Source organism: Pelobates fuscus, chromosome 4, assembly GCF_036172605.1.
Source record: "Pelobates fuscus isolate aPelFus1 chromosome 4, aPelFus1.pri, whole genome shotgun sequence".
In the NCBI taxonomy this organism is placed as follows: Eukaryota; Metazoa; Chordata; class Amphibia; order Anura; family Pelobatidae; genus Pelobates; species Pelobates fuscus.
Window position 1 is genome coordinate 106,711,401 of NC_086320.1, and position 12,327 is coordinate 106,723,727.

At 34.6% G+C, this 12,327-nt stretch overlaps 1 protein-coding gene across 1 annotated transcript in view; it reads left to right on the forward strand.

Annotated features, from left to right (window-relative positions):
* CDH2 (cadherin 2) overlaps positions 1–12,327 on the forward strand; it is a 191,133-nt gene that overhangs the window by 19,040 nt on the left and 159,766 nt on the right. Inside the window, exon 2 of the mRNA XM_063451450.1 lies at positions 4,112–4,223. Within this exon, the coding sequence (XP_063307520.1) occupies positions 4,112–4,223 (112 nt within the window). The remainder of the gene's footprint in view (positions 1–4,111; positions 4,224–12,327) is intronic.

A 12,327-nucleotide genomic window follows, 5' to 3' on the forward strand; every position in this document is an offset into this window, starting at 1 on the left:
AAGGCAATAGTTTGAAATGTCTTGAAAATTAGAATTCCAAGTCATATAAAATATAATTTCCATGCCTATAACTACAAAGCGCTAATTACAATAAATTTGATTTTTATGTTCGCTTAATGTATACGCCTGTGTCTTTGGAATTACATCTACTCAAGAAAATAAGTTGAGGAGATAAGACAATTTATTTTTACATTCTTTTGTATAAAATGGACAGTATGATTGGAGGCATTACTAGTGCTGTATTGTGTTGTTTAGTACAGTGATATGGATTGTGTTAGCTTTTAGAATGCACTTGAGAAATTAGTAACGGTTTGTAGATACCTTGCGGCTTTGGTTTAAGGGGAAAATCTGCTTAGCTTCTAAAGTGGAGAGAAGTTCTAATGTGGAATGAAGAACGCTATTAAAACTAAAGATTACTTCCCCAGAATTGGTTGACCTGGTTATGAATCAGTGTAAATGTAACTTTTAGAGTTGTGATGTGTATGTTTTTCTGTTTGCAATCGTTCATAATTTTTTTCATGAACTCCTTTACTTTGCAATGTACATAATCTCAAGTAGCACATATTTATTCAGTGAAGTGTTTACTGGGAAAAAAAAATACATTAAGGATTTGTCATTTTTTCAAGTATGTCCTGGAGAACATGTTCAATATAATGTTAAATGTAGAACAAATGCAAGGCAATTAAATATTAACAGTAGTTGCAGCTGCATTTTGGTTTTAAATACAATAGGAGGGCAGATGTTTTCAAGGATTTAGATAGGAGAAGATTTTATATTTTCTGAAATGTTATTCCAGATTTACAGAGCTCCATAAGTTAAAGCTGCTTGACCCACTTTCTCTTTGTTATGTTGAATGAACAGTAAAGAGTTGTAAGTGGACAGGAAGCAATTGGTGGTGTGTGGATTTGGAACATGTTTTTCAGAATGATTATGAACTAGGCAAATTATGTCTTGATTTAAGCCTTAATCAGTTATTTTAACATCTCAGAATTATGATTAGTTTAATTACATTGAAGAACAAAGAAAGTGGCTTAATGAGTTAAAGACAATATTGAGTTTACGGGATAGATTTGGGAAACAGATGCATAAACTACGTCCCCCGTGGTCAATAAATGGCATTTCAATTGCTGAAGAATTTGTTTTTATAAAGAGACCTAAACGGAATATGTTTTTGATCAGAGCTTCTAGTTTGGATGATAGCTTGTCAATATAAAGACAGAAGAAGAAGATGGGATCTGCCATGTACCAGGATATTAAAGGGACACTATAGTCACCAGAACAACTACAGCTTATTGCATTTGTTCTGGTGAGTAGAATCATTACCTTCAGGCTTTTTGCTGTAAACACAGTCTTTTCAGAGAAAAAGCAGTGTTTACATTACAGCCTAGTGATAACTTCACTGGCCACTCCTCAGATAGCTGTTAGAGATCCTTCCTGGGTCATGGCTGCCTAAAATGCATCCAAACATTCAGTATCTCCTCCCTCTGCATGCAGACACTGCACTTTCCTCATAGAGATTCATTGATTCAATTCATCTCTATGAGGAGATGCTGATTGGCCAGGGTTGTGTTTGAATCATGCTGGCTCTGCCCCTGATCTGCCTCCTTGTCAGTCTCAGCCAATCTTATGGGTAAGCATTGTGATTGAATCAGGCTACCACTTCTGATAATGTCATCAGACTGCTTGTTTTTCTGAGTCAAACAGCATGCAGCGTTACAGCTTCAGGCATGAATACAGTAAGATTTTGCTATATTTATGGAGGTATGAGGGGCCCGGGGATTTTAATACTATATGGTAAGGAATACATGTTTGTGTTCCTGACCCAATAGTGATCCTTTAATACGAATTGACTAAAATCTAATCTCATTTGGTACTGTTTAATTTTAATTAAAGAGTCGTTCCTAGCATCATTGCATTATTTACCCCCTTCCTCAGCTTCATTGATAATGTGGAATTTATACTTTATGCATTATCAGTGCAAATGTCAACCAGCCTGGACCTCACTGATTGATTGAGTGTGCTGGGGGTGGTTTAGCTCAGAGGTCTTGCTTGTCAATGCCTTCCAGTTTGGACAAAATGTATACAGTTTGTCCAGACATCTACATTATATAGTAATAATGCAGCTGATTAGTTTTAGATCTCAGGGTGATAATTTGGCATCACGCTAAGGGATGATGCTCAAATATTGACTAAGACTGAGCAGTAGTAGTAATGCCTATTGGATTGCCCCTTTACTTGGTTTTGCTCTATTAAAGGATCACTATAGTGTCAGGAAAACAATGAGGTTTTCCTGACACTATAGTGCCCTGAGGGTGCCCCCACCCTCAGCGTCCCCCTCCCGTGACGCTGTAGGGGTTAAAACCCCTTCAGCAGCTTCCCTTAATCCAGCGCCGGGCTTCCGTGGCGCTGGTGACCTCTCCTCCCACTCCGACTTCAGCTCGCCCGTCCGATGTCACTGGAGCCGAATGCGCATGCGCGGCAAGTGCCGCGCGCGCATTTAAAGTGTCCATAGGAAAGCATAAGCACTTCTGTCCAATGTGAAGAATGGTACCTTCAGCTTGGTGACAAAGCAACCAAAGTGAGCCAACAGATGAGAGAACATTAGATTTAAATGGGGGGATACCATTGGGAATTGAGCTTAAATGAGAAATTAAACAAAGAAGTATACGAAGCAAAATAGAGAGGTTATGGAGAGGGCCTGCCAGCAAAGAGGTGACTTGAAAACATTGTTTTTGGATTTGGTGTGTTAGACCGGAGACAAAATGGAATGATAGCTTTGCAGAAAAGAAATAAAATGTTAAGCACTTACATTAAGGAAGTTTGAAGAAAGTTTTCTTTAGGATCATTTAGTAACGATCCAAGAGTCATTTTTTATCACAGTAAAAGGAACAGACAGTGTGCTATGACAAGAGTCAGTTTCAAAAGAATCGTCTCCCAGTGAATTTCCTGTCCGTTACTGCCCCTGGACTCTTTCACTGGTATTACCTGCATTCCTATTGAGACAATGAGCAGACAGCCTCTGTCTGCGACGAAAAAAGCAAGGCTGCCTCTTCATACTGAGCATCTTGATTAATTGTCGCAAATTCTTAAATTACTTGGCAAATCCCCCCCAGAATATCAATAATGCACTGAACACATCGATCAATTTTGGAACATTTTTGCTTATCGATAGTCTAGCACATTTACACTTTCTTGCCACAAAAGGGGTCATCTACTGAATTACATTTTTTATTGACATTGCTTGAAGCTACATTTCTATAGATTTTGAACTGTTTTCATGCGGCACGCAACATATTTTTTTTTTTTGTGTCATTCATTGTGTATGCAATGAGAAAATAACCATTTGAAAGCTTTTACCCCTTATTGCTGTTTTTGCAGCTATGTTTACAAGGCCAATCTTCATCCAGCTATTTGTCTGTACCCTGTACTTTAGAATGATATGAGAGACAATCACAAATATTTCTGATTATTAACAACACAAAAGCACCGTATTTTTCACATTTTCTGTCAAGTATTGAAAATGACATATTTTATTACTTTGAAAAATAGATATTACAAAAAGCACAAACGTTTGTTGATGATTTTTGTTTCCGGCGCTAACTATGTACACTATATGCAGAAGAGATGTTGTAGTGTACTTTACACAATTATCAAGTTTCCTTTTGTCCTCTAGTTCATTATATTTTTTGAGAACATTTTAAGTTGAATCTGTAGCCAGATTCCTTAGCCGAGATATTACATTGAGAGTATTCTCGTCTCAAAAATAAGTAGAGGAATGGTGAAATGGTTTCTGCTATCTTGATCTCCTCGGAAAGAAATGTTTCTGTTCTCCCCTATGATTCCACTTAAGGCTCAATGACTGTTAAGTTCAATTGTTAAAAGAAGCAAGATTGTTTAGCGTTTAGATCTTACCAGACAAGAGGGATTTGTTTCTTCCATTCCAGTTATCAAAAAGTTTAACCCTGTGCCATGACATTTCTAATTGTAAACCTTTTAGAGACAAACAAGTTACTTGTACCTGGTTTCAGTGGAAACAAGGGCTTATGCCAAGTTGAATGTCTACTGTTAATGGGGGTTGCTAGTATAACGGACACATTCTGTTACATTTCAGGGACCAGCTGAAGCACTCGGGGGATCTAGATTATGCAAGACAGGATTTCTTGAGGATGTCTATCACGCCAGTGTCTACAGAAGCGTACATGAAGGGCAACCTCTACTAAATGGTAAGGTCACTATATCATGTACTAATACACTGTATATATAGTTATATATAATTTATCATAGTGCACTGGTGAAAACAATGTAGAAATATGAAAAACAGGACAAAAAGATATTTAAAACTTTTATTTTTCATAAAGATCTTATGGGTTGGTGCCAGTAACATTTTCTCTGTATATGCCCAGTTTAGAGAATGGGATAAATGTTTGCGTAAGTGTGGATCAAACTAAATCATATTTTGGAGCCACTACATTTTTAACAAATTCTTTTTGATTCATTGCGAAAGCATTCATCGCGGAGAAGAGCTTGTAGCACAGTACCTCAAATCCCTACGTTCTAAGTAAATTCATCCAGTTTCCTGCTTGTCTAGGAAGCAATTAAAACTATTAATATGATCATGGATGAATGAGCAAGTAACAAAGTTCAGCAGGTGCAGTAGATTGCTATAGACTATATTCAACATATGTAATGTACTTGACATCACTCTGATCTAGTTGGTAACCCATGCGTCACCACGTGGCACTGTCAATTTGAAACCCGGGTGTTTGTTGTGAAGAATTATGAATGAGGTGACTTGATGTTAGCATATTGCTGTAAAATCACCTTTCCTTTCACACTGACTCTTAGTTCCTGCTTGTCAGATTAATAACTTCCATATTATAGTTATGACGGGAATATAAAAATAGAGATCAAATGGTCATGCCTGACTATCTATAAATGGCTTCTCCATTCACTGGAAAATCTTTTGTATTTAACATTCATAGATGCTAGCTATGAATGGTGTTTAAAAATACAAGCCATTAAAATCATTTAACTAGAAAATTTCCCATTATGTTTCTGTTTTATTCCTGGGATTTTAAGATTGTGCAACTTTTTCTCCCTTATAACTAAAAATAAGCAATACGCCAACAATTATTTCTGTACTCTTTTCAAATGGGAACTTGATGCTGGGGTTGATCCATTCTATTTCTATGCATTTTATAGTTAATATTTGATAACATTGTATTTTAAAGATAACTTATTTGAACTTGCTGCTTTTGCAATAAATTCCAATACTTTACATTTTAACTATCTAGCATAGTGAGGCAAGGACGTGCCCAGCCAATAGACATGCTCCAAAAACGTTCCATGGCAGGCAAAGTTCTGTATCCCATAAATGTCTGCATCAGGGTAGAATTAAAATTTCTAGATGGTGTAGTTATGTTATCAACTTTTGCTCTGACATCCTATACTCTGGCTTAGTTACCAAAAAGAAGGAAGCATTTGACTGTAGTAGAATAGCTCAAAACCTTCTTCTTTTTTGCAAAAAAATATACAAATTTGGCAACCAATTAAAATACCCCTAACCTTTTAGTACAAACATTATAAAATACAAAAAAAGGATTGTTGGTGTTTGGAGTGTTCATTTAAGAATTGGGCTGCTTAGAATATTACACTTCTCGTTTTCATTATTGGATAACCTAATTTGCAAACTTGCAGCTTTATTTTACTGTGTTAAACGCACTCCTACTTATAATGCAAACTCATATTATGCTTATTTTGACTGTGGGATTGTTGCTGCTTGGTTAATTTAGATGTAGTTGAACTGATAAAAAGGTTTGGTTCCCAGTGCTTTGAAGTAGATTATAAGGACAAATCTCTATTCCTTTGGTTTCCTATCTTGCATATAAATCTCTGTAGATGTATTGAGAAGGTGCCAGAGGAATGGATTCTTGAAACAAGAAGCTATATACTTGATTTACCTTGACTGTGTATAGCTATAGCTCACAGTAATGATATTTTCACACAGCATTTTGCATTTTTCAACTGTAATTGAAACTTAAATGCAGGAAGAATTGATGAACGGCGATATATCTGAATTAAGGTACTCAGCTCCTCTACTCTACTACTTTAATCGCCTAATGCATACATTTTTACAATGAAATGCATTAAAAAAATTTTTTAAAATAAGACAAAAAAAATCTGAATTTAAAAATACATTTAGATCCCACATGGTTTTAGCAAATAAAAAAAAATGATAATGATTTAATCAGTGCAACAGTCTATCCTAATCTTGTTTTCACTTTGATAGTAGGTAGTACATTGATGGTTTTGGCAATTAATACATTTAAAAAAAACAAAACAGAATATTGTTGAGTTATTGTGCACAGTCTTTTTTTTTTTTTTAAAGCAAGTATTGCGTGATGTGCAGTTTAGCATGGAATCTTGCCTTTACAGTAACAAGACTTATGTGTCAGATTCAGTTAGGTTTGCATAGTGTACACTAATCTTCATCGGTGCTTGAAAATAGTGCTAAGCAGCAGCTAACAAAATAATTCATTTTTAACATGGAAATGCCATTGGCATCTGAATTAAAATAAGGAGAGAAGAGTTCAACTGTCTAACAGGACACATTTTAAATCATGTAAACATTTATATAATCAGCTAAGTGGCTTATCTGCAGTAAATATTATGTTTTTAAATATAACAATGCAATACAGCAAATAATTATTTTTTAAACTCTAAATAAACTCAGTTGGAATTCTTAATAGCTAAACAGGTTTTCCTGTTTTAAAGTGTGGGAGCGGGCTCACCATATATTGGTACAGATGTTTAACATTTAATTTACCATTAGAGTTTTCCTTCAATTGAAATATCTATTTTTTCCATTTTTATATTTTTACTTTATAGTATACAAATAGTTTTTTATAAGGATAATCATATGCAAAATTATAGTAGTGTAAAGGGAATGCAAAACAGCAAAACTGTTGGAAGACAGCATACACAATGGCAGTCGCCTATTATATTCAGAGCATAATTATAGTAATTATTATCATTAGGATGGTTTTGCCCCACTGTCAAATCCGTGTTTCATATGGGTTTTTACAGGGAGTGACAAAAAGGCCTGCTTTTGTTTCCCCTGGGTAGTATATTTGCAAATTCCATCTGCTTATCCTCTTTTACATTAAATCTCAGGAATGATTATTTTTAAAAAAAGATTTATTCTGATTTTTTATTTTATGTGACATCATAATCTATATTTGTGTTCTCAATTGTATGTGTGTTTACTTGAAGCGAGTTATTCAGTACATGTGCAGTACTACGCTTGTAATATTGCCAAGACCGGGTTTGCATGCATTATGTGCAGGTGTGAAGTGATGCTGTAAAAACACACCCGAAGGACACATTCTAGAATTGAGATGACTTCACAAAAGACTACTAGGAATTTATGTTATTTCCAAGTCTTTTAGAAAACTATCAGTAATGTTATTTACAGAAACATTTTCTTAAGCAAACTTGATTATGCAGGAAAAAGCCTGACACACAATTTGTTTAAACGGTGCTGTCACTATGAATATCGCAAAATGCTGTTTTTTTTTGCAATAGTATGTTGCTATGACAGATAATGGCCATGGATCTTCTGCCAAGCTGCCATGGTAACACAAATACACAGAGCAACCGTGTATCATGTGTGTTGCCTAGAAATTAAAGGTACACTCCTGGCACCCACATATATTTAATGCATTTGAGAGATTTTGGCTTTATTAATATGCTGTCTTTTTACATGCTCAAATCTTTATAGTTTTTGCATAGAAAAAAAAAAGATGTTCGGCGGAATGCAGCACCATAAGCCTGCTTCCTTAGTCACGCAACGCATGCCAGAAAGACTTCCTTGTCAAATGTATGCACACAGCCTCAGCTCCAACAGCACGGAGGGAGCAGCTTTTAATTCACAACCTGGCTGCAGACAGTCAGAGAAACTATGGGCATGTAGTGATATCCTTATTATATGCCTCCATGGGTGTCCTCTCCTTTTAAAGCAGTTCTTTTGTTGTTCAGACAAAAAAAATCAAAAAAAAATCACATCAATGGTTTTAATACAATAACAATCTATGATATAGATAGGTAGAATTGATGTGTGTTATTAACAAGATCTAAGTGTTGATATAGCCATTAAAGTAAGAAATTGTTATTTAAACAAAATAAAAAAATTATATCACACATAATGTTTTTTAGTGACATGACTCAGTGAACAAATGTGGAGTATAGTATAACTTTACAGTGTATTAGTAAACTGTGAATTAATACATTATTAATATGTTGCATGTATGAAATTAGCTAAAAAGCTTTGAATTGCAGTGTAGTGATTACTTGTCCTGTTACTATGTGTTGTATATCCATGGTGTGCATTTATTTACATGTCCTATTACTTTTATTTATTTATTTTATGCAAAATTGGTTGTTTAACATATGTCTCCTGTTATGTAATGCATTATTACTGCAGCAAAAATAAAGGCAGGTTTGACCCTTACCTTTTGTGTCACTATACGCCACTCCCTCTAGCGTGTAAGCTCATCGAGCAGAGCCCTCAACCCCTCTTTTCCCGTGTGTCCAACTCGTCCCGTTATTTATTTATTTATTATTGCCATTTATATAGCGCTTTACAATATTATTAGAGGAGGGATTTAATAAATAGGACAATTACAAGAAAAATTACAGGAACGATAGGTTGAAGAGGACCCTGCTCAGACGAGCTTACAGTTATGAATACATGTCTGTTAGTCCCCTCTTGTTGTACAGCGCTGCGGCAATTGTTTGCACTTGTTTGCACTTTATTAAATGCACTTTATTTATAATAATAATATGCATACTTTTTAACATGCTAACATTTGGCAGGATTGTCCCAATTTAGGACCTGAATTTCTCTGTCCAGGTTTTCACCTATAGTGCCCTGCTTCTGAGGCATCCTGAAACAGTAACAGAGCGACATTCTAAGTACTATAACAACTTGAGCTCATTTTAGAAGTTATGATGAAAAGAGTTTTAGGCTGCTATTTTCCTGGTTTATATCAAACTCTTTTTAAACTTTTTTTTTAATGTGGCTCTCAAAAATCGTCCCCAAGCTTTGATTAGGATAAGTCATAACCATTTTGACTGCATTAGACTTCGATGATAGGCTGTGGGCGCTATGCAAATCCACTCCCACTACTCTGAGCTAATCGTTGCTATCCAAGGCGTGACCATTTTTGTGGAATTTTACTGCCATATAAATACTAACAAGAGTCGGGAATCAAAAGTTTTTTTTAAAAACAACATAGTGCTGTAGTGCTCATAATTCTTACAGTATCACTTTCAAAAAACAAAACATCCTTGAGAGATGCTTGTGACTTAAAACCAATATTCAAATGCATATGATGTATGGTGATAGATTAAACATTGAGCCCCTCCTCCCCTATTAATACTAAAAAAACACAGTTAGACTTAATATTAATCCAGTTCCGAGCAGTCTTCTCCCTGTAGTCACACCTCCTTCTCTGAGATCATCTGTCGGGGTCCAGATGATTTCTGGTCCAAACCCGTGGACATGCGTGGCAGTTACCATGCTCAACCAGTTGTATTCTTCTTTTAGAGATGCACTATAATATCCAATGTTTGTTTGTGGGAAGCATTTACAGTGTTCAGCAGCATTTAAGCCTGACAGTCCCTAGAGGAATGCTTATAGTCAAATGTAAGCACTGTATTTATCTGAAAGAGTATTGTTTTATCTTGCTAGACTGCCGAAAAGGGTCTATGCAGCAAAACAACTTCATTAAGATGAAATGGTTATTTTGCTTAGAATGTTTCTTTATCCCTTACCATAGTCTTTGAGATGGTGGCATAAGTGGATTGCGTGTTCTTGTCTGCCTAAATGAGGTATAAATTAGGGGCAGGCGTTAGATACTCAAAGCAATGTAACTCAAGGCTAGCCTGTGAATGCTCTTTGACTAGACATATGAAGAGATAACTGTTCAGAAGAAGAGTGTTTAAAGAAAAAAAGAGATTTTAAAGTAAACTGTATATTTCTTAAGAAAACAGGATATCTTGATGAGACATGTATCTACAGTTTAAATAAACCGTGGGACTATTACTGCTCTCCATTATCCACCTGGAAATATGGAAAAAGATCCACAAGGTTCTAAATAAAATCATTTATTACGTGCAAGCATTCAGCTACCCATTGCAAACATTCTTCAACGTATATTTATTTACACTGTTCTATTAAAACATCATCAATGTAAAAAAAAAAATATATATATATATATATGCTTAAATGTATGAAGATTATAGTATCCTGTCATTTTTCTCTTAAACAAGATAAAATAATGCAGGGTATGCTTTCTTTTCAATTTCCTGTATCTGCTGAATGTGTGTTCTTGTGAGAATATTTTTGTTTCCCATTGCTGTTTGGATAAGTGTTCAATAGTGTTTCCTTTCGAAAAAAAAAATCTTATTCCATAAGCACGAAATTGAGCCTTGTCATATGCTTGTGCAGTGATAAAGGAAATAGAAGAGTTCTGCTGGGAATCTGACATTATCTATCATGGAAAAATATATTCTCAGCATTGTGGGCTAATTAGAATAACATCTCAACCTAACTGTTTTTTTAGCACCACTGAAAAAAATAATAGAAATTTAGAGAGGCTAAAACCACAAATATAGAAAAAGAAATCTACACCCTACATAAATCTTCCTGATCTATGGTTTGTCATGTTGTAGTATTGCATAATGGAAGTCCAGTTATTATTCAGCAGGACATATCTTGAAATGACTAACTGTTATTTTTATTCATGTGTTTCCAAATACACATCATCATGCGGTAGTCAACTGACCAACTACCTACCGCATCTTACAGCTAGATTGCAAATCAGGTGAAAGAAACATTTGATATAGGTAACAAACCAGGTGAAATAACAGGCAGTTGTAGGACATTTATGTGCAACACAAACTTGTTGGAGACATTTCCCTTTATCAGTGGATAAAGTGCAACTGAATTGAGCTTAAACACAAAGAAATGGGCATTTAAATATACTGTATTTGATATAAAATAAAAAAAAAAGTGTGACTAATTGGAAACTAAAATACTGTATTTGTAAAATTCAGTTTAGAGAGTGTTTAGAGCAGGTAAAAAGAAGATAGATTTCCAAATTTCATAGAACTACAACTCCCATGATGCTTTGCGTGCCTTTAGAATGCTAGAATGACAAAGCAGCATGGAAGTTTTAAAACATCTGAGATCTACATCTGGTTTAGAGAGTGTTTCCAATGTAAAACTAGTTGAAAGATTTTTCCTTTATGACAAACAATATACATATTTAGTTATGTTATAATGAAGATTATTATTTAATATTAACGTTAAGTTGCTTTCTACTGTCAGGTATGTTGACTATAATTTTTTGGGGGTCATATTAGTAAAAACTATATTCATTCTTCATAAATTCATAAAGGCTGATGTGCATGGGGGCAGACAGAATGTTAGTCTGACATAGGGTAACATAACCTAGAATTCTATTTAAAAAAAATAAAAATTTAACTTACTGAAATGAAACCTGTTAAGGGAACACAAGAATTATGGGCAGAGGCCACACAGGGACTTGTTCTCTTTTTCCTTATATAGTCAAATGTTACGATAAACTTTCCAGCTTTGAAAACTACTGCTTGACCAGAAAATGAAATCTGTGAAATATGATTAGTCATTTTATGAACATGTTCCTATGATATTTAAAACAGGCAGCTAACTGGAAAATCTCTTTAAGTGCAAATCATTCAGCTTGTATAAATATTAACACCTTCACTTCCAAACTTGTATGTTCACATTTTTTTATTTTTATTAGCTTTGCAAAACAACATTTAATATTTGCAAATGTCCTGAAAATGATGGCCTTTCCCCCTCTCTTCCCAAGCCGGAAAGGAAATTGCAACAATTCTAGAGTCTGTTAAGGTATTTATTATGTGCCTTTCATGGCTCTTCTTATCAACAGAATAACAATACACAGATTGATATAAAACTTTTTAAATGTGTTTATTTTAGAAATATATGATTTGACTATATTTATTGTATGTGTTTAGTATGCTTAAATGCAGATATATGTTTTCATTATGTTACCAATTTTAGTTAGCCATTTTGTTAGCTTTGCCGTCGTAGTCCTTACAGATACCTACAAGCAGTACATTTGACCATTTTAAAAAAAAAATCTATCTTTGTCACACCTATTGTTTGTGGGGGAAAAAATATTTTTGTCTTTATACTATTTCAGACCTTGTGTGAAATATTATAAGATAAAGTATATAAAAACAGAGTGCAAGAGGAAA